Source organism: Phaenicophaeus curvirostris, chromosome 7 (genome assembly GCF_032191515.1).
Source record: "Phaenicophaeus curvirostris isolate KB17595 chromosome 7, BPBGC_Pcur_1.0, whole genome shotgun sequence".
Taxonomy (NCBI): domain Eukaryota; kingdom Metazoa; phylum Chordata; class Aves; order Cuculiformes; family Cuculidae; genus Phaenicophaeus; species Phaenicophaeus curvirostris.
This window is the reverse complement of record NC_091398.1, coordinates 14,188,683-14,215,780: the sequence shown is the minus strand read 5'-3', so window position 1 is coordinate 14,215,780 and position 27,098 is coordinate 14,188,683. Positions and strand designations below refer to the sequence as shown.

At 38.0% G+C, this 27,098-nt stretch overlaps 1 protein-coding gene across 8 annotated transcripts in view; it reads left to right on the top strand.

Moving 5' to 3' along the window:
- The window catches only part of ADAM23 (ADAM metallopeptidase domain 23), an 80,232-nt gene that overhangs the window by 1,630 nt on the left and 51,504 nt on the right, over positions 1–27,098 (top strand). For all 8 annotated transcript variants that reach the window (XR_011337725.1, XM_069860833.1, XM_069860831.1 and 5 more), the window contains exons 2-4: positions 435–661; positions 13,404–13,480; positions 24,993–25,056. Coding sequence is in view for 7 of the 8 variants with exons in the window: in XM_069860833.1 (XP_069716934.1) it covers positions 435–661; positions 13,404–13,480; positions 24,993–25,056 (368 nt within the window). In the remaining variant the exon portion in view is untranslated. The remainder of the gene's footprint in view (positions 1–434; positions 662–13,403; positions 13,481–24,992; positions 25,057–27,098) is intronic.

Genomic DNA, 27,098 nt, shown 5'->3' with positions numbered 1-27,098 from the left:
GATTAGCATTTAGTGTACAGGGACTCTGAAATCAGTTTCTTAGGAACATGTGGAGTATTCTTAACCTTTTGTAAATGTATGTTTGTGTGTGTGTGTCTGAGAGAGAGGAGAAGATTTAGCTATTGAAGAGGATGTAGAGGGTAACTACATATCTATTAATTTCTTTTCCTCTTCCAGGTTGAGAGGCATTAAAATATTTATAAGCCATGACTGCGTATGAAAATGCATGTGCACTTAAATAAATGATGTTATTTCTTATGCTATTTTATATGTGAAAAATGAATCTGATCTAGTTCTATGAGTAAGCTATCTTTTTGTTTGCTTGAGTGATAAATAAAATATTCAAATACTGCAAGGTAAATGTGTAGCTTTTTTTAATGGAAACAAACAGATTCTACCCTCTTATTTATGGCCGGCATATCTTTCTTCCTCAGACCTGCATTGGAATGAAACGGGAGGCGGTATAGAGGGGGTACTGGCAGATGAAGAGAATACATTACAACAGAATAAAAGCAGTAACAGTAAAAATAACAGCTACAGCAATGCAATCCAGAAAGAAATCACACTGCCTTCAAGACTGATCTATTACATCAACAGAGACTCTGAGACCCCTTACCATATCCTGGATACTAGGGCAAGGCACCAGCAGAAGCACAACAAGGTAGGGTAAAAAGGAGGCTTATCTGCAGAATGTTCAAAACATTAATGTGGAACACGTAATTAAACAAGAATGTAATTTCCCTTGGTTAATTTAAAAATGATTATTTTGAATTTCAGGATGGTTCAAAAGCTGAGCTGTATATAAAACAAATGGGAATTACGCAAAGTTGACTTGTCTGATCAGCGTAGATTCCAGTGTCTTGACTTATTTTGACCGTCATCAACAAAATGCTACTAGCAAAATAGATCAAGACTGCAGCAATGTCTGCAAAGGGACATGCTTTAGAATCTTGAACTTAGAGCATGGGATCCTTGGCTTTGAGTGTATCTTGCACTACCAAATAAATGCAGTATTGTTTTCCTGTCAATGTATGACCAGTGAAGACCACAGTGAAGCGTTACCATTTTTTTGTCAAACAATACCTGCGTTATTCATTTTTAATGACAAGATCTAATATTTCAATTTGTATGGATGCAAATAGTAATTTTTTTCCATGAAATTGCATGGGGTTGAACAAACTTCGCTTCTGTCAAAGAACCTGGTGAAGAAGTAAACCTATTCTAAACTATATTGCTTAGGATGCACCCTTTAAAATTATTCCACTGTGGTTTTATATGTTTTTATTTTAGAAATTAATTTCTTGCCACAAGTTAAAAAGATAAAGTGAAGTTAAGGATGATTTGTATAGTAAATAGATTTCTGTGGTAGAAAAGAGAGATGGCAAAGCAGATCGGTGTATATAATAGTGAAGGATTTAGCTATAATGGAGTTCCTACCTATTGAATTGCATTTCTTTTGAAATTTTAGAAAGTGAGTTTATTGTGCATTATATGTACTTTTGTTGGTATTGATTATGTGCCTTTGCAGTTGTAGAATTACTGTGGAAGTGCTGTATGGTCTTTGAAAAATAGAAAAGATAGTTGTATAGTTTTAATGGGACAAAGGGTTGCTTCCTAGTTTATCGAACCTGGATACCAGTATATGCCTTTGGATATGCCTCGATACACTAGTATGCTTTGAATGGCACAGAAAAAATGTTTGATTATTGGAAACTCAAGCTACTTCACAGAATACTACGTTCAGGACCAATATCCCTCTTGAGTGAGTTCACTCTCTTAAATAAACTCAAACACTGGGGACTTTCTGTTCCCCTCTTTGGAGATGGGTAAGGGAAGAAAGGGATTTGCAAGTACTTGGCAGACCTGCCTTTGGGAATAGCGGTTCCTCCATGTTTCTGCATGTGCTTTTTCTTGGGAATCCACGGAGGAGAAAGTCCACCAATCTCTGCACTTACCCAGCATTCCTGTAAGAACATTGCTGCTGTTGCCTATCCTTACTGTGCCCTACCTTATCTCTGCCTACCTGTTGGGGTAAAGCTCTGCAGAAATTGGTGCTGACAGGATTGGTATTGATTTCCTTGGGTATGCTTGCTGCTGAGTATTGTGTAAAGTAGATCTCCTTTCTACTCACTATGTCCCTTTTAAGTGTAGGGAGGGCTAACGCTGCAGTTTTTCCCCACAGAAAGGTTCATTCTTTTTGGCATGAAAATTGTATTGCTTTGATGCACTTAATTGAAGGAAAGGCTTGGTTATGTTCCTTGGCTGGATTTATTTTTGCATGTCTTGCTTCCAGAGCACCTTAGAGGGCTTTCCCCCCACCAGCTTGCATCTTCAACCAGATTGTGAAAGATGCATGAGGGGTTTGATTTTTCTCTTCTTTGAGGGGCGATATTTTAGTACTTGCTTTTATTATTTCCTAGAATTAAAATAAATGCTATATTGTAATAAATCCTACTTTTGAGATTTTGTCATCTCCCACATCGGTAATAAAAAGAAATAGCCAAAATACCTTCACAGTGAGGTAAAGAAAGAAAGATGTATTTAGGATTGATTTTTAGCTTGTGAAGAAAGTAAAGAGAAATATGATGATATTCTTGTCAGCCTTATTATACGTATATGGTGTGGATATGCTCCCTAACTATAGATACTATTCAGTAGACCCCTTTCTGTGGAACTTCATTATAGTGGCCAGAAGAATATAAGCTGTATGGATAGTTTGTGGGATAGAGGCCCAAATACCTCAGAAATGCTGAGTCACTATAAGGAGAGGGGAAGAGTAGAGGAAATTGTGTGAATATGAGAAGAAAGAGGTAAAGCTAGAGGAATATACTTTTGTGAAATGATTTAAAATATTTTATTTTTTTAAAAGTCTCTTCTGAAAGTAAGGGTCTTCATGAAATGCAGGTAGAAAGAAGGACTGGAGGAGAAAACAGCATACCAGAGAATCAAAAAATGTAAATAACAAGTTGGTTTCTTAGCACTGATCCTCTTTTGAATTTGGTGAAATTCCACCATAATGAGAGGGCATATATGTTCTACGCTGCTGGTAGAACCTTTTTCATTCTTTCTTGTTCTTTTAAGAAACTTTTTCTCACTGTTTGAGAAGAATGAATGTTCACGTGGTTTTGACCAAGTGAAGTTGTCTGTCTCCAAGGCACTTGAAGACTCTGAAATCTGTATACCTGTTTCCTCATAGCCAAACTAAGGTTTTGAGTTCTTCTCAAGTTATTTTTAGTGTGAAATGTTCAAAAATGAGCATCTGTTTACAAAACAACACCAAAGAACCTCACAGGAATCCTTAAACTTACTGAGGAGATCTGAGTCATTTGTGTTCTGTGGCTCTGTCTTTCTAAGCTTCTGCAGATGAAAATAACATTTTGAACAAACTGGTATTGTCTTTATTGAACCAGATGACAGCTTTAATTCATTTTCACAAACAGCATATACAAGATTGTTAGGACCAAGCTGGAAGACTGCATGGTACACAACTTGTCACAAAAAGCTAGGATCAAGTCCTTATAGTGGGCAGCAAAACGAAAAATCTCGCAGTATGAACTGCAGTCTCAGGATAAGAGGATTGCCAGCTCAGGGCAACCTTACCCAATTTTGAGTGGAAAATAGCTTAAACTAGGTGCATATGAAGAAAGATTGTATCTGCTGGATGGTTCCTAAGTGTTTTTAGATCACTGAATTGTAAGTTCTCACAAGTTATAAGGAAGCAGTGTCTTCATGCATAATTCCAAGCTGTTAGAGTAATTTTGAGGAGGAAGGTGGTATTCAGAAAATTGTTTTTGCAGGCCCTAATAACTGGAAAAAATGTGTGATAATAGTTTTGATTATGAAGACGATTCCCCACCCCAGGAAAAAAAAAAATATTAATTTTGTGCTATTTTTCTTGGGGTGAAACTCTATGTGCTTCTGTTCAGCTCAACTGTTTGTCATGTAAATAAAAAAAATATTTCTGCCAGGCTGAATGTTGTGTTTTCACCTATGTTGCTCTGCTTTAAAGGCTGAGATGCAGTGTTGTCTCAGTCCTCTATGCAACTTGGGTATGTAGCACATGAAAGGTGAGAGGGAAAGCCTCCTTAAGATGGAAGGAAAACAACTGTATCATGATCATTGCAAAGGAGGTGGTATTGAAGAAAAAGCAGGTCTGTTTTGTGAAATATGAAAGATCGTGGTTAATAATCTCTAGAGAGGTGGCATCACATGAATTCTTACTAAAATCAAGAGGAAAATCCTGTGCTTTAATTATTGTCTTCCCTTCCCTGTCTTAGGCCATGTTTTCGCTTTTAATCCCCTTGTAATATAAACTGATAAAATTAATGAATGAAATTCATGTGGCTTATGTGTATGAGTTTGATTCTTGAAGAATCTTTGTAGTATTTCTGCTGGCTTTAAATTTTTTTTCAGAATTTTCTGTGGTGCACCTTCAATTTACACTCTTGGGAAATGGATAATTTTTGTGTACTTCATCTTTTTTTCTGTTCTATATTGAATTTCTATTAATGCAAAAGGCTTATTGGCACTCTGTGTCTTCAGTAGCTACTGACTAAGAGGAGGGCTGAAATTGGTCTTCCTGTCTTGGAATCATGGAATTGTTTGGTTGGAAAGGATCTGTGAGATCATCAAGTCCATACCTGTCCACTGCTAAACGGGATCCCTGAGCACCTCGTCTGCTCATGTTTTAAATACCTCCAGGGACGGTGACTCAAACACCTCCCTGGACAGCCTCTGCCAGTGCCTGAAAACCCTTTGAATGAAAAAATTTCTCCTGATGTCTAATGTGAAGCTCCCCTAGTGCAACTTGAGGCCATTCCCTCTCATCCTGTACTTGTTACTTGGGAGGAGAGACCTCTTTACAACCTCCTTACACATAGCTGTAGGCAGCGATAAGGTCTCCCCTCAGCCTCCTTTTCTCCAGGCTAAACAACCCCAGCTTCCTCAGCCACTCCTCATAAGGCTTGTGCTCCAGCCCCTTCACCAGCTTCGTTGCCCTTCTCTGGATGAGCTGCAGCCCCTCAATGTCCTTGCTGTGAGGAGCCCAAAACTTAACACAGGATTTGAGGTGCAGCCTCACCAGTGTCAACTACAGGGGCACAGTCACTTCCCCGGTCCTGCTGGCTGTGCTGTTTCTGAGGTGCTACTGGCCACCTTGGCCCCCTGGGCCACTGCTGGCTCACATTCAATTGCTGTTGACCAACACCTCCAGGTCCTTCTCTGCCAGGCACCTTTCCAGCCCTTCCTGCCCTAGCCTGTAGCGCTGCACAGGGTTGTTGTGTCCCAGGTGCAGGACTTAGTGCTTGGTCTTGTTGAACCTCATCCTACTGGTCTCAGCCCATCGATCCAGCCTGTTCAGATCCCTTTGCAGAGCCTCCCTACCCTTCAGCAGATCCACACTTCCACTCAGCTTAGTGACATCTGCAAACTTATTAAGGCTACACTCAATCCCCTCATCCAGATCATTGATAAAGATATTGAACAGAACTGGACCCAGCACCGAGCCCTGGGGAACTCCACTTGTGACTGGCCTCCAGCTGGATTTAACTCCATTTACCACGACTCTTTGGGTCTGGCCATCCATCCAGCTTTTACCCAATGGAGGATGCGCCTGTCCAGGCCAATGGCAGCCAGCTTCTTGAGCAGAATACTGTGAGAAAAGGTGTCACAGGCTTTACTAAAGTCCAGGTGTGCTACATCCACAGCCTTTCCTTTGTCCATTAAGTGGGTAGCTTTGTCATAGAAGGAGATCAGGTTAGTTTGGCAGGACCTGCCTTTCATAAACCCATGTTGACTGGGCCTAATTGTGTGGTTGTCTTGCATGTGCTGTATGATAGCACTCAAGATCACCAGCTGCATGCTCTTCCCTAGCACTGAGGTCAGACTGACAGGCCCAGAGTTCCCCAGATCCTTCCTCTGACTCCTGTAAATGGATGTGACATTGCCAACCTCCAGTCAAGTGTAACTTTCCCATTCAGCCAGGACTGTTGGTAGATGATGGAAAGGGGATTGGTGAGCACCTCTGCCAGCTCTCTTAATTCTCTTGAGTGGATCTGGTCTGGCCCTATAGACTTGTGAATGTTCAATTAGTCGAGCAGGTCTCTAACCATTTCTTCTTGGATCATGGGAGTTTTGTTCTACTCACCCTCCCTGTCTTCTGGTTCAGGAGGCCGAGTACCCAGAGAACAAGTCACCTTACTATTAAAGACTGAGGTGAAGAAGGCATTAAGTATCTCAGCCTTATCCTTGTTCTTTGTTGCTAATGTTCCCCCTGCATCCAGTAAAGGAAGGAAGTTATCCTTGGCCCTCCTTTTGTTGTTAATATATTTATTAATATATTTGAAGAAACAAACCCATCTTGTTCAGTTTCTGGGAGTAGGAGGTGCTCTTCTTTATGCCACTTTCTCCTCAAGTAGCTGTATGTCCTGGTTTCCCGGCTGAAATGTGGATCATGATATTTCTAAAAATTTTTCTTTTTAGTATATTTCATAGAATTATAGAATAACCAGATTGGAAGAGACCCACTGGATCATTGAGTCCAACCATTCCTATCAAAGAGTAAACTATGCCCCTTAGCACCTCGTCCACCCGTGCCTTAAACACCTCCAGGGAAGGTGACTCAACCACCTCCTTGGGCAGCCCGTTCCAGTGCCCAACGACCCTTTCTGTGAAAATTTTTTTCCTAATGTGCAGCCTAAAGCTCCCCTGGCGGAGCTTGAGGCCGTTCCCTCTTGTCCTGTCCCCTGTCACTTGGGAGAAGAGGCCAGCACCCTCCTCTCCACAACCTCCCTTCAGGTAGTTACAAAAAGCAATGAGGTCTCCCCTCAGCCTCCTCTTCTCCAGGCTAAACAACCCCAGCTCTCTTTATAAGGCCTGTTCTCCAGCCCCTTCACCAGCTTCATTGCTCTCTTTTGGACTTGCTCCAGAGCCTCAACATCCTTCTTGTGGTGAGGGGCCCAGAACTGAGCACAGTATTTGAGGTGCAGTCTCACCAGTGCGGAGTAATTTCTGGGTCCTGTCATGGGCTTTAAGCGAAATCCTATAAATGTTTTCAGTTCCTGAGCATCAGGTAGTCGCTTGCACTTGTCAGGCCTTGTTCTGTAATTAAAAAAATGAAGTTTATGGGTTTTCTAGTGTTTATGGGAAGCTAAGTACTGCAGAAAAGTGGTCCAAGATGTTCATGCACTACTTTATAGAGTCTTATCAACAAAACACACTGAGAGGGATATGATTTTAGAGGCCAGTGACACTAAGACAGGTATGCAAGTATTGTCGTTTTGGGAGTGAATGGTGGGTTCTGGCCATTGGGGTTAAAAGAGCAACAGTAGGGTTGCTTTCAGAGGAAGACCTGAGCCTTTGTTCATGTGCAAACAATACTTTTCAAGAATAGCCTTCAAGGCTTGAGACCAAAGTACATCAGATTAACCTCTCTGTTGTTAAAGACCAGAAAGAAATCATCAACAGGAACTTCTCTGAAATCCTGTAAGTTTTAAGCATGAGATTTTATGTGCTGTTGTGACAGTTACGTATGACATCTCAGTATGAAATGCTTTATTTCCAGTGAATAGTGGAAGGTTATCATAGAATCATAGAATCACCAGGTTGGAAGAGACCCACCAGACCATCGAGTCCAACCATTCCCACCAATCTCTAAACCATGCCACTCAGTACCTCATCCACCCGCACCTTAAACACCTCCAGGGAAGGCGAGTCAACCACCTCCCTGGGCAGACCGTTCCCTTGCCTAATGACCCATTCAGTGAAGAATTTTTTCCTTATGTCGAGCCTGAACCTCCCCTGGCGGAGCTTGAGGCCATTGCCTCTTGTCCTGTCCCCTGTCACTTGGGAGAAGAGGCCAGCTCCCTCCTCTCCACAGCCTCCGTTCAGGTAGTTGTAGAGAGCAATGAGGTCTCCCCTCAGCCTCCTCTTCTCCAGGCTACACAACCCCAGCTCTCTCAGTCGCTCCTCGTAAGACTTGTTCTCCAGGCCCTTCACCAGCTTTGTTGCTCTCTTCTGGACTCGCTCCAGAGCCTGAACATCCTTTTTTGTGGTGAGGGGCCCAGAACTGAACACAGTATTCGAGGTGCGGCCTCACCAGTGCAGAGTAGAGAGGGAGAATAACCTCCCTGGACCTGCTGGTTATCTCAGTGTATGTGCCCTATAGTAGATGTTTTCCAACACTGAAGAGGAGTGGCTTCTGTGTGGAGTCTGAAGATAGGCAATCAAGCTATGAGAAGAGCAAGGAACTAATACACAGTAATTCATGTTGATTTCTGGCAAAACTTATGCTATTATCAGAATGAAGGTCTAGATCAAAACAGGTTTTAGTGGTGTAAAATCCATCTAAATCTGACTTAGGTTTCTAGTTCCAAAATAGAAGTGATGGAACCCCTTGCTCAGCTGATGAAATAGAGAAGCAGCTTTGGCCACTATTTTAGTCAGCAGAACTACGTGCAAAAATAGATTTCTAAAAGCAGCGAGCTTGTCACTTGGAGATCTTATTTGTGTGAATATAGCAAAAGGCCCATAGGTCCTATCAGTCAGTTAAATAATGCTGTTACGTTTGTTTAAAGACTTGTGACATAACTGTAGTTTTGAAGGGATAACACGTTATTGCATTTGGCATAGTTTTACTGTGAAGGAAGTAAAACCAATGTAGTACTTTACATTTGGTGATGATGGTTCTAAAATTCCTGAAAGTCTGGAAAAAGTGAATGACGAACAAATTATGCCCAAGTGCAATAATGAAAACAATGGATGTACTCAGGTTGTGACATGGATTAGTAGAACTGAGATTCCAGTTGCAGCTTTCTAGTCCATTTTTATTTTGAAACTTACAGTAAGCTAATGACTGATTTGAAAGAAATTGGAATTCTTTATGTATGTTGATTTTTAGCTTGGAAAAAAGACTGAGAGCTTCCACTTTGCACAAGCAGCTATAGCACTCAGAATGTCTCTAGTATGAAGCGTCTCTTACTACAACGATTATGCTGGTAATCTGAGCTTCCAGAACAGTAAAAAAAAAGACTTTTTTTTTCTCTCTCTCTAAAAATTGGGCCTGGGGGTAGGAGAACACCTTTCATCCCACCTCTCTGTGTATAATCAGTAAGCCTTTGCTGCAGAAAAACTTTATGTAATTTTGCAGCTTTGCTGGTGCAGTAGCTTATTGCTGTCAAAGCAGGAAAACTTTGCAGAGGTTTTAAAATGACAAACGTTTACAAGGGAACCTGGTCTCTTTTTTATGTAAGTATGGAATACTCATGCAGATGTGAACAGATGCATGTGTGCAGGTGGTACAAGAAGATGATGTTTAATATTTTTCTTGTGAAAAGACATGGTAAGTTATCTAGCCCAGATGCATTCTTCAAAATATATGCTAATCTGTATTATATTCTTGTTTGAGTTTATATTTCTGCGCCTGTCAGACGAACACTGTATTTTAGATTATACTTCAGACATTGTATTACACAGCAGCTGATAAGAGAATACTGTGAAATGACAAGCTGTATAACCAAATTCCACTGATGCATTTTTGAAGCACTTCCATCAGGGTGGTACGTGGCAGTTGTAATGGGTAAAACACCTGGTAACAACTCACTAGTAGCTTTCTGTGCTAATTTGTTACAGGAAGAATGTAATTTCCATGATTACACACTTCAGTGTCATTACCTTCATCTGATTTCTGTTTTATGGCTTTCATAGGTGATTATCTGTTATTAAACTGGCTTAACAATATCTGCATTTTGCTGCAGCAGTGGTGTTTCACATTCACCTGAATATGAAATAGTGTTTTTTTGCTAAACTGCCAGGATTTAAAATCCAGTGTTCTTTTTGTAACCAATAGTTTGAGCTGAGTTTGGTAGAGAACATCCTCTACTGCAAGGCAGCAAAGTAGTGGCAGCGGTTGTGCAGTGATTGCATGTGTACATGCTGCATCTTTCGAGGGAAGTCCAGTAATAGATAGCAAGCAGTGTTGTTATATGCAGATGTAATTAGTTTTTGAAATAGCAATGTTATTATATGTAATCATACAAGATTAACTTTATCTTATGATATTGTACACTGAGAATACAAGTTACTTCAAATAATTTTTAATTGGAGGAAGGTAAAGAATACGTGGTTCATGGCTTATAAACTGAAAGGGTGATATACATGTATCGTTGAATGGGATTGACTGAACAAAAGAAAAGCTATAATAGATCAGACTAGACATCTGTCTGGCTGTCCCAGAGAGTAACTGGTAGCAGATGCCTGAGGAGGGGTATAGAAGCCTAACAGTCATGGGGATGCTACTTCCTAGACTGGTCTCCCAGACTCCAGCAGTTTGTGGCTCAGGGTCTTCTGGAAAATTGTCTTTTGGATTTAATAGCCCATTTGGAAGTTCCTGATCTTGAGACTAGCCAGTTTTGGTTTTGTTTTTTTTTTGTTCTGTTTTGTTTTCAAAATATATGTACATTTTTGGTATCTGTGGTGCCTTGTGCTGAAGTTTAGGAGACTGGCATGTTTCAAAAGCTGAAGGCATTAGCCAGTAGATTGTGATTGCTTTTGAAGTGTGTTTTGTTTTTTGAGGTATGTCATACTTCACACATCAGCATTTTCTTAATCAATTAAATCGCTTGAATTTTCTTAGAATGGAATATATTCAAGAGTTTGGCTTATTTAGTTCGTTTGATATTGGCAGTCAGAACAATAGTAGTGACAAAACTGAAAAAAAAATTGGGAAACAAAATACTTTCATATTTCTCTCTTGCAAGTGACTATTTAGCAGTGATGCTTGTTCTAAAAAGTGTTACAAAGAACACATGTTTTATGTGATGGATAGTCTGTTAGGAGAAGTGAAAGAAATGCTGCACTTGTATAAAATGGAAATGTTTATGTCTAAACTAACTGCGAAAAAGTATATAATAATTTTTGATGTTAATTTTTTGCATGACTTGTCTAAGTATAGTGTTTGGGATTACTGGTAGTTTGTATTGCATCTAAAATAACTTGTAAACATGGATCATGATCTACCACACTGAGTCAGTCCCGACTGGGTAGTAATTTTTTTCTGTGTCACTATATTGTAGGAATGTTATAGATCTGTAAATGATTATCTTAACTTAAAGGAAGGACTCAGTCTTCATGGTTTATGTGTAAATATGCAGTATACTCAAAATGACCATGTTTATCTTCGAGGATGGGTGGATAAGGTGCTAAGGGGCACGGTTTAGTGTTTGATAGGAATGGTTGGACTCGATGATCCGGTGGGTCTCTTCCAACCTGGTTATTCTATGATTCTATGATTTAGGAAAACCGTTAAAATGAAAAAACCCAGTATATATAAACTGAGTACTCTAAGATATTCTGCAGTTCTCATTTCTTATGTTTCAGAATGATCTTAATGGACTAGTACATGATCTGTTAAACTTTCCAGATAGTTTATACTGAAGTCTTGTTTGTGGCGTATGCATGAAGGCACATCATTTTAGGTAAATCATACATGTGAGGGAGACTCAGAGCAATAGCTCCTGTCCGTATGTGGAATCTTTATGGGATAAAACTAATTGCATCCCTTTTCCTGCAACAAATTTTTGTGCTGTTTTTTGGGGTTTTTTTAAAATTAAATTAATACGTATACATGTTGAAAACATTATGATATTTTTATCACTAAGAGATGTTGAAAAGCCCTTTGTGACTCCTGTTCCTTGGTTTCACTGTGAAAAGGTGGAGCAGGGCTGAAAAGCCTTTCATACTAGGCATGCATTTAAATTAAGATTCATTGCTTTTTATGTATATATATGCTAGCTTTCGTCCTTGCAGTTTCTCTCCCTCAAATCACTTGTTTGTCTTTATACTTAAACTGTTTCGCTGTGGTGATTCAGAGCAGCTGTAAACTCAGTTTGCCAGACAACTGTTAATATTCATTTACCAAAAAAAATACAATGGAGAGAGAGTTTGATACTAGTTTGCTTCCATATTATTTTCGGTATTGCCTAGGAATACTATTTTTGAAATTCTTGCTGAAGTCATTGGTTTTTTTTAATAAACAAAACAAGGCTATAGGTAAGAGATTGTTTAATGATATTGAAGGTCTTTAAAATGTTTTGCAACTGCATACTTTTTTTAAAGTACCTTGACAATGAAGTTGTGACACTCTTGAAAGGAAAATGAGAATTATGCAGGCAAAGAATGGTAAACTAACAATGGAAACATCACAACTGTTTTTAGTCACTATAGCAACGTTTAGGAATTGTTTTTAAAAACTGTATTTATTACATATGTAAGACGATTGATACCTTTGCTGTGAAATCAGATGAAAATTGGTGCTTCTCTGTGTAGTGCAACAATGGAAGAGGAACCTAATGAGTTTACCCTTTGTGGGAAAATTTCCAAAGGAGAACAAAATTGTTGTATTTATAGGCCATAAAAACTAACCTTCATACTATTTAAGTTTGCCATAAACTAGCTAAAACTTTTATGATTTTTTTTTGAGACACGATGGGAGCTTTATTGTGATTTTTGATGAAAGATAGTACTTTTTTGTCTTTTGATTAAAGAGCTTAGTCATAGTATTCCAGTTTTATGTAATGATTAATGCTGTATCAAATTACTGTGTAAGTAAGCATGTTTTCATTAGAACGTTATCAGGGAAGATGTTCTATGAAATTCAGATCTAATCTTTTCCACTCTTCTGGAACAGTGTCTTCACAAAAATAAATTCTCGGATAATCTCTTGTCTTCTAATTTTTTTTTGAAAACAGATGAACGTATTTTATAATGTCTTTGGCTACAACAGTATTGAAAAGAATAGAGAATAAAATGTATGTCTCAAAATTGAATATCCTGAGAGTTAAAGTTAACTTTCTAGGCAAGACAAGCTAGTGTTGGGGTTTGTTTATTGTATGTTGAGCAGCATCAGTTTTCTGTACATTGTTTGGTTACAATGCCAAGTAAAAATCTTTAATTGTGAAGGGATTACTTTTAATGATGCTTTCACAGCATGTTATAGAAGCCTTTCCATGATTTTCTTACTTGAAGGTGTGTATCACAAATGGTCTAATTATTTCAGGCCTTTTAAAGTCAATGAATGCGACAACATGATTAAAAGAACAGTATACTGCGTTATTTCAGCTTTTGTTACATAGCCATCTGGTTATAGAAAATATAGAAATGTGTATGAATCTTACGTTTGGGGGTTTTTTCCTTCTTTTTTGAGGAATGAATGTGTATTTGAAAACATGCCTTTTAGGTACCATTTGCTTATCTCTTCAAAAAAGGCAAATTGTTTTTTATCCAAATGTGGTACAAGGGCAAAGCTTTTCATATGACTATGATATTAATGAAAATAAGCACATGATTCCTCTGACAACTTTAAATGGTCTGTAAAACTGTATAATACAACTCTGTGTTCATGTTTACAGGCTGTACATCTGGCCCAGGCAAGCTTCCAGATTGAGGCCTTTGGCTCCAAATTCATCCTTGACCTGACATTGAATAAGTAAGTGCATAATTTGGGGTTTCTTTCTCTCCTGCTTTAATTGTCGTTAACTATAAGGTCAGGGCACACGAAATCCCAAGATCTGCAGAATAATATGCTGTTATCCAAGTTTATTAATACAAAATAATTTTTAGTGTTTTTAAGTGAGGTAGCTGTTATCCTTGCTGAGGCCCATAGCATGCATATCTTTTAAAATTTTACCATTCTAAATGACAATAGAGAGATTCTAGTGCTAGTAGTGCTCGAAAGGTCTGGATTTTCTTGTGCATTTATTTACTTCGTCATTGATGAACTGTCATACTCTTTATTTTAGTTGCTTAAGTTGGTGTGTAGTAGTATTGTAAATAATTGTATGAATGGCCAATCTTTAGTGATCTAGAAAGCATACTATTGGTGCTATAATCATGACGTTCCTAATGACATGGAAATTCTAAGAGTTCGGCTATACTGAAAGGTGCAGCTAGCACCTTTTCTCAGCAAGACAATTTTAGGTATTTGTTAGGTCTAGAAGATCTTGCTGGTAGTACAGGTCAATGGTGGTTTAGGTGTTTACAACACATCTATTTATAGCCCCAGCTGAAGGTGTGAAACTGTTTTTTCTAAAAATTTTAATGACCGGTTTTGCCATTGAAATCTTACACTGAGAAAGTTTAAGGTGGAGGTATACAAGCATACTTAATATTGGACAGGTAAAATTATGTGAAATGTTGCTTAGAAGTGCATTTGCCCTTTCTACTGGCCCTTGTACCTTTCTACACATATAAAAGAGAAACAAATTTAAAGAAATAATACTGGTTTAAAATAAAGTGTTCCTCTGGTCTTGAGGTCCATATGAGGTCTTATTTTGGTCTGAACTGTCATATAATGGAAGTTTTTTTTAGGGAGAAGAATACAAGCTTATTTAATCTAATGGCTTTTCGAAGCAGCAAGCTGTGTTGCTTTAGTATTTGCTGAACTGTTATATTCACACATTTTGCTGCTTAGCTACTAGTGATGAGATGCTTTGCTGTAAAGGTGAACTGGAAAGATTTTTCTTCATCCATACATGAATTTGGAGTTAGGTTGCTCTTGCAGCTCTAACTTTTAAGATGTGACACCAAGTCTTGAGTGGCTTGCAGAAAGTGAGTTAGTATGAAGGGAATGGCATACAGAAAGGAAGGAGAGAAAAAAGACTTGAAGATAACTGGGTCTTTTCTAGTGTCTGGAAGAACTATGATGTAGTGCAAGACTATGGCGTTTTATAAGAGTTGGAGCTGGACCCACACAAAGTAATTCCTGTGGGATAATAATGACAACTTTCTGAAGGGAAACTATATCTGATGGCCTCCAAGCTACAGGGAGTTTCTTCTTTTGGTCTGCTTTGCAGTGTTCCTGTTTGCACACCCAGCCAATAGCAGGACTGAGCACATGTTCATAAAATGGCATTATACATAGGATACAACTGGTCACACAGAGCATCTTAGAGGAAAAGAAAACCTTTACTGGCACCACCTAAAAATGCAAACAACACTCAGGTGAACAAACAAGCAACTTAATAAAGTTCTCCAGCTGATGGGAATTGGAAGTTTGCTAGTGAAACACATGCACCAGCCCTCTCCTGATTTACAAGAGCGCCCATGTTCTTGGATTCAAATGTTAACACAGGCTTTAGATTCATCAGAGTTTTGTGTCTAGGCCTGAAGTCTCTTGCTTGGTCACTGGTGTAAATTTTAGGTCTTTCTAGATACAGGTCTCCTTATAGTCGTTGACCGACCCTGAAGTCTGCTTGCAAATCACACCCATGCAGAACAGAGAGCAGTCACATAGAAAATGCTTCAAGTATGACTCAGTAAAAACACAGGACATACTGCAGTGATCAGGCGGAGCACTGGGCCACACAAACCTACTGCCTTGCAGCTCACACTAGTAGCTCCTTTTTATGACATTTCCTTTCCATTTTTCCACACTTTTTCTGTCCTGATTCACCTTCTCTACCTGGGGCATATCCCCATAACCATCGCATAAAATGTTTGCACATTTCCACAAACCTCTGCAGGCGTCCCAGGCATCCTGTAATAATGGGTCCAGGAGACCCATGATAACGTTGTTTACCACTTTCTGTCTTGTTCTAAAGTTCTGGTTGAACCTTTTCAAGGCTATGCCTTAGTGATTTCTTCTGTGACCTATCAGTCAGTGACCTAGCAGAGATAATAACAGGTGATTTGTGTGTGTAGGTGTTGGTTACTTTTCCTGCATTAGTCTCTTATGCTGAATAGCTGTTAACCAAATTTCGCCACAAACCCAGTAGCCTTACATTCCACGTATCCTTGCAGTTACCCGTTTTCCAGCCCCGTTGTTTGTCGTTGCTTATTTGTAATGACAAATGGTTCACGAAGTAAGTATATATATATTTTTTTCAACTGTTGTTGCTTTATCAGCAATCAATAAATGGAAGACAAAGAGAGAGGAATATCACTTGTTATCACACACCTTACGCGAAGAAGTTCTGATCTTGGGGTATCAAAAATTTTCTTACTCTGTGTGTGTAAGGTGTGGGGTGTTCGGGCCTTTACTTGTATCCTTACTGATTGCCTCTTTTTTACATTATGACTTCACCTGGCTTCCTAAGTGTTCTTTGACCCTCTGTCTGGTTTTGCTCCAGAAAATAATGACTTCAAAAACCTGACCTACTTTGTGACCTGACATTAGACTCTAAAACCATAACTCATAAAGCTTGTTAACTTTATAAATTGTAAATGCCTATAGACAAGTATTTGAGAAAGACCTATTATTGTATCTTGGTTACATTTATGTGTAATACATTATGTGTTACATTTAATGCTGCGTTTTGCTGCTATGCTGGATTACAATTAATTTTATTTGACATACTGGTAATACTAACGTATAGTCAGGAGGAAATCCAGACAAGCAACAGGGCCACAGACTTGAGCTGTTATGTGCTATTGGCCAAAATAATCCATTTGCACGTGGAATACATATTCAACATACGGAATACCCTTGAATAGGTTGAACACATGTATTTTCAGGAAGATTCTTCAAGTATATAAAGCTAAAATCTGAGGCTGATAGTTGCCTGCAAGCAGATTCTAGTCTTAAGTTTTCTTTATCTTTGTAGGAATCCGTGTAGTCATGTACCTTCTGTGTTACAGCTGCTCTTTTTTCACAGCAAGTACTATAACTAGGAGGTGAAGAAAATTGGATATTCACTTACATTAATAACTGACAAGATTTTGTAAGAAGAACAGGTGGCAGTCTGGAAGTTGCTGGAGCACGTTAATAAAAATTTTTACTTTATGTTTTCTATCTTGCTATAGTGCAATAGCACAAATAGCTTGAAGGAAATATAAGCCCATCAAACCTCTTGAATCTAGTGTGCAGAGACAATTCAAATGCGAGACTTATATGCAGTCTGAATGAGTAATCAATCAACTTCTCATTTTATCTTATCCTTTAAACCAGATTACATATACTTTGTTATTCTGAAGGTCATTGTTGGCATCTCTTTCTGACAAGAGAACTCAAGATAAAAGATTAGTTTTAAACTCCTTAAGGAGGTGGGCTACTCTGGAGTTTACACTTGTTACACTTACAGCCTGAAATTGGTCAAATGTTTCAGTGTGATGTAATTTATGACAATGCATAATAATTGCAAATATGTGGATTATGGAATTAGTTCGTTAGAAAAAAAAGAATATTGTTTCTTATCTGCAGTGGTTTAAGTAATGTTTTTAGTTAATGCTCTTGGGACAAAAATGGAAGATTATAGGGTACTAGTGGGGTAATGATTAATCCTATTTGAAAAGCTGGAGTTTTTATGATGCAGCTATTATTGCCTGCCCAAATCCAATAAATTTCATATGCAACAAGTGAAATGTAGCATTTTCTTAAATCTTAATTGATATAAAAAGCCTTTAAGTGTTCACTAATTTCAGTAAATTCATTTTCTTGTCCACAAACAACACTGTCAATGTATTTTTTTGTAACAGTATATTTGAGTAATCAATGATCCTACTATATCTGAGTGATTTCATTTTGCATTTATGTATTACATACATAAACAAATGTCTGTGGGGTGCTAACAAATTGCTGTTTAATGATCTCTCTTCCACCAATATGTAAAAGGCTTTTAAGTTGCTACTCAGTTGAAGAACAAGTGTTTCTGCAGGCAACTCTTACCTCTTACATCCTGTTTAAAGCTAGCAGACTTTATGCTCCGGTGTAGTACTAAAACACATTAGAAAGCAATACTACTAAAAGCAGTGAATTAAAAACAAGTACTTGCTGGTTGTTTTTTTTAAGTGATTTGGGAAAACTGCCTGTATTATCTGACTGGTCTAGCACCAGTTTCTAAATAAAGGCATCTCCTCCAGCACTGGGGCTGGAGCCGTGCTAGAGGCTTCCGTCACTGCAACAGCGGTAGCTGAGGCACATAGAAAGAATGGGGAATTAGCTAAATGAGCTGAACAGAAGCAGAAGGTAAGAATCAAAGACAGAAACTTCTCTGCCTTCCTGCTGAAAATTCCCGCCAAAATTCAGGATTTTGAGGGAAGGGATTAAAAAACCCACCAAAAAAAAAATCCTGTATTTTTCTGCTTTTCTTTCTTTTCCATGTAGAATTCCATGTAGATTTCCAGAAAAATGGATTTTCTTCTCTATGAAGAGGGTCATAGAAAACAAGTCTGGCATCCTGGGAATGTACTGAACGCTCATCTCATAACATAACTTAAATATGTTGCTTGGCCAGAGAAGTCATGGATGCCCTGTTCCTGGAGGTGTTCAAGGCCAGGTTGGATGGGAATTTGAGCAACCTGCTCTAGTGGGAGGTGTCCCTGCCCATGGAGGGGGGATTGGATCTAGATGATCTTTAAGGTCCCTTCCAACTCAAACCATTCAATGATTTGAGACATTAAAATGACTCTCATTAGCAGTCAGTCTCTTACGGGAAGTGCAGCATTACAGCCAACATATTACAGCCAATTTTATGTATCAGTTTAAGGGTTATAATTGTTGTGTAGTCTTTGTGGTATATGTTTTTGTAGGATTGAATTTAACTTGAGAATAGTCCTGGAGGAGATTGCATTGTTAGCATAATTTAAAAAACAGTAGGGTAGTAACTGGCTTATTTGAGATTCTGTTTAATTCTTGTTTTTTCTCCAAATTCTTTTTTATAGAAATGGGAAACTAGTTACATTTTGCCAGAAGAAAATTTATAACATTTTCTTAAGTAAAAGCCTAAACATTTAGAGCACTAAATGCATCCTATAAGATACACAAGTTGCTTCAATTAAATGTGATTGCATTACTATGGCAAATTTAAATTTAGTCTGCTTTTTACAGTTTGTTACAGAGGAGATGCAGAGAACTCAGTATTAGGATTTTACAACAGTACATGTGCCTAAGTGCAGTTTAGGGTGTCTCAGCTGTAGATGACAGTTTTACTGCCTTGTTTGCCACTCCCAGAACTTTAGGCAACCTATCAAGTTATCATTTGCCCTAGGTGGCATTTCTCATGCACACAACTTAGAGACAGATAGTAAAACCTCTCCTTATTTTTCAAGACACAGTAATGTGTGGACAAAGCTTTTCTTTGTCCCTTTAAAAATTATAAAAATCTGATGCTGTGAAGAAGCTTCCTTCTCGCTTACTGCGTTCAGCTGTAAATTAGAAGCTTTAATTATTAGCGATATTTCAGTTATTCCATCTTCTCTTAGTATTTTGTTTCTGTAACTTTGTTTAATGCAATGCACTTCAGGCATTCTTTTCCATCCTGTCAGTTAGGTTATGACAAAAATGTGTATTTTATAATGTTATGCATGCACATTTGTGTATTCGCTAATGTGTGCTGTCTAGTGTTTCGCTTATTCACTTTTCCAGGAGTACAGTAGGAGCCAGCGCCAATCCTTCTGTTACCAAAGGGACTGCACTCTTAGCTCAATGTCTCTGGTATTTCTCAGCAGTATTTCCAGCTCCTTGTCATTGGCTTCTTGCATTCCTCCTAGAACTTTTCAAATCAGTCCTCTTAATATTTTTTCTTTGTATCATTCCCTTCTCTTTGGCAAGTATTTATAAAGTAAAGAGTGTGCAAGTGTGTCTGTTTCTATAGGTTTTATAGGAAAGAATTTATAACTGCAGCCACAGAAATTAATGTTGCTGTCCCTGACTTCCAAGCACTCAAATTTTGGATTCTCCTGTGGTAATGAAGTAATATCCTTATGCCTGCTATGCAATGTGTGCGTAGAGTTGTGCTCCATAAAATGGCTATCCATAAAATTGTTGACAGCAGAGTTTATTTCAGAGGGACTTTATGTAACTCCATATAGGCTTATTTGTTTGAAATTCCACTGCGTTTTTTATTTTTGGTTTTGTTGGGGTTTTTTTGTTTGTTTTGTGCTGATGTAAGGGTGCTTGGGAAGTATGATCCTGCATGGGGTCTGGGAGCTTTCTGGGAAGAAGCATCTTAAAGAATTAAAAATAAAAAAAAAAAATCAACAAAATACTCCCCCCCCACCCCCAAACTGAGAGGACATGCAGTTTGCCTTTTAAAATGCAGACATTGGTGTTGTGAATCTTAGTGCTTTGGTCAGACCACACGCTTGTGGAATGAAAGGACTTTGTTCTTTGCATTGCTGATCCTGCATTTGATTGTGCATCTTGTACCCTTCCCAACAGTTGGAATAGCCTGTCAGCCGAGATGTGACCACAGCCGATTGTTTGCTGGATTGTTAGTGTCAACAAGCTCAGGGCCAGGCAAATATACATCTAGGGCCATATGCCTGCTGTAAAATTCCGTGTGGCAGGATGAGGAGGTTTGTTGCTCATAATAATTTAGGAAGTATGCAAGAAAGATAATTCAGCTGTAGTCTGATTTTCCGCAGGCTGCGTTCTAGGTCCCTGGAAGCTAAGTTGGTTACTTGTGTATGAGAGATCTTTTAGTTATTTTGTAGCTTCTACCTACCCAAATAAATTCTTTTCATCAGAATAGTTAGCTGCCAGCTGAGGTAAACCATTCATGCTGCAGGGCTCCTGTTAACGAAAACGGCAGCAGTGCAATATGTGCCAGAGAAGTTGATGCGAGTGCTTGAGCAAGCCTCTGCTGCTTGCTTGAACAGCTGGCCTTTGTCTTCAAAAGCAGAAACTACTGGGAATCGCATTTCCCTGTGCTGCTTATTTTGCATCTCTCAGTGTAACTCAGAAGAGCTGGTGATGTGGGACAGCATCACCAAAAAAAAGCCCAATTACCTAAGACAAACAAGGCAGGGTGGCAGGAATTATGGAAAAGGACACAGGAGACTATAATTTTTTTTTTTCATGAGTTTCTTCAGCGTGTTGCCATTTGATGTCTTTGTTGTAAGGTATTGTGCTAATGTGTCAGTAGCCTAAGTATGCTTTTATCTGATGTGGTCATGACTCAAACAGTTGTTTCAATTAAAGCTTGCTCTGTTTCTGGTGCTTGTAGTATTGAAAAACAAGTTTGCTGTACTGGGTGCATTTCTGATCAATCAAAACGTAAATGGATCAGCCAAAAGATAACAAAACACAGTCCAGTGTAGATGAGGCATAAACCTGTTTTTGAAGATTCAGGACTGACGTTCAGAGGTAAATTTAGGCAATCTGTAATTGATAATCATGTAAGAAGAGTTATTCTGTAATAAGGAGATTCCCACTTTACATGAGTTCTGTATCTCATTCCTTAGGCACTTGTACTTCCAGATCAGCTCTTAATCACTGTGTTCCAGGCCTTTCTTTTTGATGCCATGTGCATAAAGGAGCCCATCGCACCTGCTGGTGAAATTATAGAGCGCTTCTGTGTATCTGTCTTTCACATTCTAAAAAGTGGTTGAAAGTTATTTTGGTTAAGTGTTCTTTTTTTTTTTCCTCCTTTCCTTAAATAATTTTTCCTTTCTTTTGTCAGATTTGTCAGCATTAGTAACGGGTACAAGCTTTGGTAGGGAAAATTTGCAGTAACTGTTTGATGCTTATTTTTACAGCTGTTGTTATTCCTGGAGCTTTAGCAAAATGTAGAACAAATTCCCTACCCGAATCATGGGGTGTTTTTGTGGCAGCAGTGGGACATTTTTGCTGTTTTTTTTTATCCTAGACTAGTCTTTGAAATGTCTCCTTTCAATGCAGCACAGTTATGGATGTATTTATACTGATTTTGCTATGAATGTAGGGGACAGGACTGAAGTTAGCTTTACTATAGAAGCAACTGGTTGTGAGTACTAGCAGAACTGTGCTGGAAGATGCTTGCAAGCATACTGTGCCCCTCCCATTCCTCTTCCTTCCCCGGAATAAGATCATGATTGTCTCAGATTAGTGGTGTACATTGAGGGGGTTCTGGATGATTGGAAATAAGGTGTTGTTTAGGATGTTTGCTAATGTGGAGAGATACTTGAAATAGAAATAAGTGATACAAGATACCTGGCAAAAATCAGGTACTTACCAAGGTAGAGGCATACAATTTAAGGAGAAGCTGACTGATTTTTTTCAATGAAAAGTTCGAACATCTTGCCGCCCTGTGGGAAATGTTAAGAGAAAAATGCTCTTTGCACTATATCAGTGATTATGTGTGACAAGCTTAACATGGTAATAATCAGAAAGTAGCATTGAATGCCCTGTTACAGCATAGCATAAGAGTGTGTTTGTGAAAGACAAAAACCTTGTAATAGATCTTTTACTTCAACTTTTAGGTGGTAAATACTGTGGTACATTTGGTGAAAGGATGGTTCATAAGGTAGACATGGTATTTAGGAAGTGTATCAGGAATAGCAGGCCTTTGTTTTCTCTGGAGGGAATTTGGTGAGAGGAAATGGCCTCAAGTTGTGCCAGGAGAGGTTTAGATTGGACATTAGGAAAAATCCTTTTATTGAAAGAGTGGTCATGCGTTGGAACAGGCTGCCAAGGGAGGTGGTTGAATTGCCATCCCAGGAGGTGTTAGATTGGTAGAACTGGTGCTTCAGGACATGGTTTAGCAGGCACAGTGGTAGTGTGTTGGTGATAGAACCAGCTGATCTTAGAGTTTTTTCCAACCTTAACGGTTCTGTGATTCTATGAATTTCCTTGATGTGCCTTGTATCCAGTAGGTCCCGCAGGATTGTAGTGTTGGAAAGTCAGTGATGAGAAAAGTGTAAGATCCATAAAAGCTACTGTCTGCTGCATTCCTTGCTTTATGCTTGTAACATGTAAATATAGGAGTATTCAATCATAAACATGTCATGTTAGATACCTTTTCACGTGGGACATGATTTGTTACCTGAATCAGGAATCCCTTTGCAGCTGGATGGGATGAGAAGCTAAAGAATGGAAAAGATTGACAGATGAAGGAAACAAGTAGGTTACAACAGAAGTTCAACCAAAATCCAAGAAAAGCACTGAATTCTGGAAAGACTCTGCAAAGGGCAGACTAAAGAAATTTTGAGCACTTCACATGAAATGGGATGAATCTGAGACAAATGCTGTGATTAAACTATGGTTAGTTGGGAGTCAGTACACACAGTGGTGTATCAGCTGCTGCAAGTCTTAGAAGATGCTAATAGCACTGGATAGCACTGAAAGCAGTTTTGAGATCAGTTGTGTAAGGTTACTAGAAGAGGGCAAAAAAGGAGGTGTGGAAGTGTGAGCTTCATTTGGAAACAAGTAAATAAATGCTGATCCTGCAATTGGTTTGAGGAAACCAAATGGTCTCTGTGAATACAAGCAGTCTGTAAAAATATGAATCTGGTTAAGGGTCTTTCAGGTTGAGCGTGGTTCTAGTGTTTAACTCAGTGATTTTTTTTTAAACTTCTATCTAATCAGAATTTTCCACTTTCCTACTTGAGCTGGTTGCCTCTAGCCTTGTTTGTACCATCCCATTAAAGACAGAGGACAGCTGTCCTTATGATTCGTAGTAGGTATGAAAAATGCAAAGAAGAAAAATACACTATCAACACTCTAAAGTTTGGTTTGTATATGTAGTCCTCTTCAGGAGTTTCAAACCTTGCTATGTTAAAGAAGTGAATGTTTGCATTGTAGTCAATCACTCACAGTATTTATAAAGCATTTGTATTCTCCTGAAGAAAATTCATAGCTTACTATGGTACAAATAGACAAAGTTAAAATGATTTTATGCAACTGAATTTATTTTTAAATCTATACTTAGCACTATTAATAAATATTTTTTTATCAAAGTAAAGGTTAAGACACGTGATGAGACTTCAGTAATTATTCGTGGCTATTAGTGTTGATTTTGCAGGCACAGAGTGCACGTACTGTGGTCTCTCAGTTCCATGAAAAAGGACTTTTAAAAGAACTGCTGTTAACTGACCTCTGCAGGATCTTCTCTGATTAGTGTGGTACCTGATAAATGCAGCATGAAGAATTGATTTTATGAGCCATTAGTTCCGGAGTTAGTGTTATCAGGATTGCTAATAGCCTAATCTGTGCTTGAGATACTCCATTATCATAAATTGTTGTTAGCAATGAATTCCCATCAGAGCTGTTTTGTCAGGCTGGGCATCCATAGTGATGATGATTTTTATTGTTATCAACAATATCTTATTTTTGTTTTGATATATGTACGACTATCAGACCTTTTAATGATTTATTTATTTTTTTATTTGGAAGAGTACAGGCTCTTAGAAGCTTGAAAAATGCTGGGAATTCTGGATCACATCAAGTAAAATGCTTATCCTGCATATATAATGGACCAGTTAACATATTTAACTGCTTTGCTCTCCCTGGGCAATTGTGCTGCAGCCGAGATTGTAACAAGGTGATAGGTGAATGGAACATTGAAGTTATTTCAGAATGGTATGCACAGGCTGCCTAATCTTAGTAAAAAAAAAATTTGAACTTTAAATTTACAGTATGGGAAATATTTATGCTTCAGAAATCTGTCTTGGAAATCTGTTAGGAAAAAAATAAGAGTGAGAAAAGAATCTGAGAAGAAAAAGTGAAAGGAAGAAAAGGGTTAGTATGGGCTGTGTATTTAGTTGTTTGTTTTTTTTTCAAGAACATTACTGTTTTTTAACAGTTGTGATAGAGAGGTAAGGTGAAGTATACACTCTTGTCTTCAGAACAACTCTTTGTGTGTGTTCAGCTTTACATATAGACTGTTTAATTTTTAGATAAAATATAAAACCTATTTGGAGACAGTAATGAACTAAACATACATTTTGTCCGTACCAGTAATTGGCAGCAAACAAAGTTTTACAGCTATGGTTTTTTTGATTTTTTTTGGTTTTTTTTTTGCATGTTTGAAAGGCTGATAATCTAATTGCAAAGCTAAAGTGCAGGTGTGTAGATTGTAGAACAAAATTCTGCCTTCTGTAACAGACTCTTGACTTCAGTGCAGCAGAAAACTATTTGCTACACACAAGCTACTTGATTTATTTTTTTTAAACTAATTTACAAGGAAAGCAAAAACACTTTGAAAATTCTAAGAAAACAAAACACCAACCCACATGCATAGAAAGAACGTTCAGATTTTTCTTATCTTGATTTTTCTTATCTTGATTTTTCCTTTCTTTGACAGTGACTTGTTATCTTCAAATTATGTGGAGATTCACTATGAAGATGGAAAACCAAAGTATTCTAAGGTATTGTGCTCTTAAAATGTATCAGAATGTCTTCCTGGGGGAACAATGTTAAAAAAGAAAATAAGTTTTGCAAGACTTAGAAGCCCCAGAAGCCTTTTTCCACACATACAAAAGGTAACTGTGATCTCATCTTGTAAGGATACCTCAGTAATGCAAGAAGAATTGCACAAGAAAGGAAAGCTGTGTGTCAGGTAAGGGGTAGGTGGTGGTAGCGAAGGTGATGCAGATGCTGCCAAAACAATTACGTCTTGTAAAATGTAGGATGTGGAGGGGTTGAAGTCACTGACAGTATAGTCCTTGTTAATTATTTACATACCCTTAGAACAAAGTGCAAGGGGAAGGGATAATGGTAATATAAGATATATAAACAAACAAAAAAAATTTGCAGTGACTTTTCTTTGCAAGAATTGTACAGTTGTGAAACAGAAAATGAAAGACAACTCCAGGGATTAAGGTTACAGTTATTACAAAATTCACATATTGCTTGGCGTCTGATTAATTACAACTGCCAAACTAGCTCCCAAATTGAATTCAGTGCCACAGGCTATTGAGCCAAAGACAAAGAGGTTAAAGTTGTGCAAGACGGTTCAGCCCTGACTAAGGGAACCAGATCAGTCTTTTTGTTTGTTGTAGTAATAAAATGAGGACTGGTAGATTCTTGGGAAGGTTATAAACTACATTTTCTGACAATTACCTTTTTCATATTTGGTATGAATTCTTTTGTAAAATCTAATTTGTTTTGAACTTATTACGTGTGAAATATATCTCTATTTAGTGTGAAGGAGAGCAAACATTCAAGTTGCATTTATGCCTTCAGCAAGTTGGGACTGTTGTTTTTTCCAAGTGTCCGTGTCTGGTTTATTATTTTGCCCTTGTTATAGAGAATCTCAAATAAAGCAATGTATCACAGACTAGGGCAAAATTAAAACAGTTGCACTGGAATGATTTATTGCAATATACCGTTTTGTTTTCTTCCACTGAAGAAGAAAAATAGTTTCATGTAGCATACTAAAGTTGTTGTTTCATTAAAACTCAGTACTCTGCAGGATAGGCAAAAATGCTAAATAATGCAAGAAAACAGTTCCCTCTGGCACTTACACAAGCTCATGCAATAGTCAGCTGCAGCACTAGCATTGAGCACTGCGGTTGCTGAATCATGAATCTGACTGGAAAATTATGTTAGAACTTTAGACTCAGCAAATGGACTACCTTTGCATGCTGCAGTAACTTGATCCAAACTTCCTAGTGGATATATTCTGCATTGATTTATTTAAGAAAAATAATAGAGCTCCAGAGGTCACATTAATCTGTGAAAGTTTTCATTATAAGTTCAGAAAATACACACACGATTCTTTTAGGAGATCAAATAAGGACTATCCTGGTCTTCTGCAGTAGCTTCTAATCCCTCATAGACCTACGTAAGTAAAAGATTGTTTTGTTTCCTGACATAGATGTAAAGAGCTGAGGTCTCTAGAAAGGGGTATTTTGTTACACAAGTGGAAATGCTGAAGAACAAATAGCAACTTTTTTACTCAGATGACTTGTCTTTTAAAAAAAATTCTTTAAAAGCTACTTGTGTGAGAAAGCAATAACAAATAAATAAAATTACTGTACACATGGAGGAGCAGGCATTATAACCATATTTAGTGACTCTGTTATTCCTGTTGTTACACTGTAAGTAGGACAACATCAATTTAGTTGTTAAAAAGCATGGCTTATGCATTCTCACTGGTGGAAAGGTAAATATGTAGTGATTGCTTTCTGTGTAGTACTTAGATTTAATTGTACACAATAGTCTGTTAGGAATTTAATTCAGAATCATTAAACAAGATGCAAAGTGGAAATAATGCTGTGTGTACTTAAACAAAGAGCATTTGCATTTTTGGTACTTATTTGAGTTATAATAATTGCAGAAGGAATGGGTCTAATATGCTTGTTGGAAAGCAGATGACAGATGACACCAGCATTATGAATATTTTGATGATAAATGGTACATTTTTCAAACAATGTGTCAGAGAGACAACCATGCTTAAGGGTTTCCT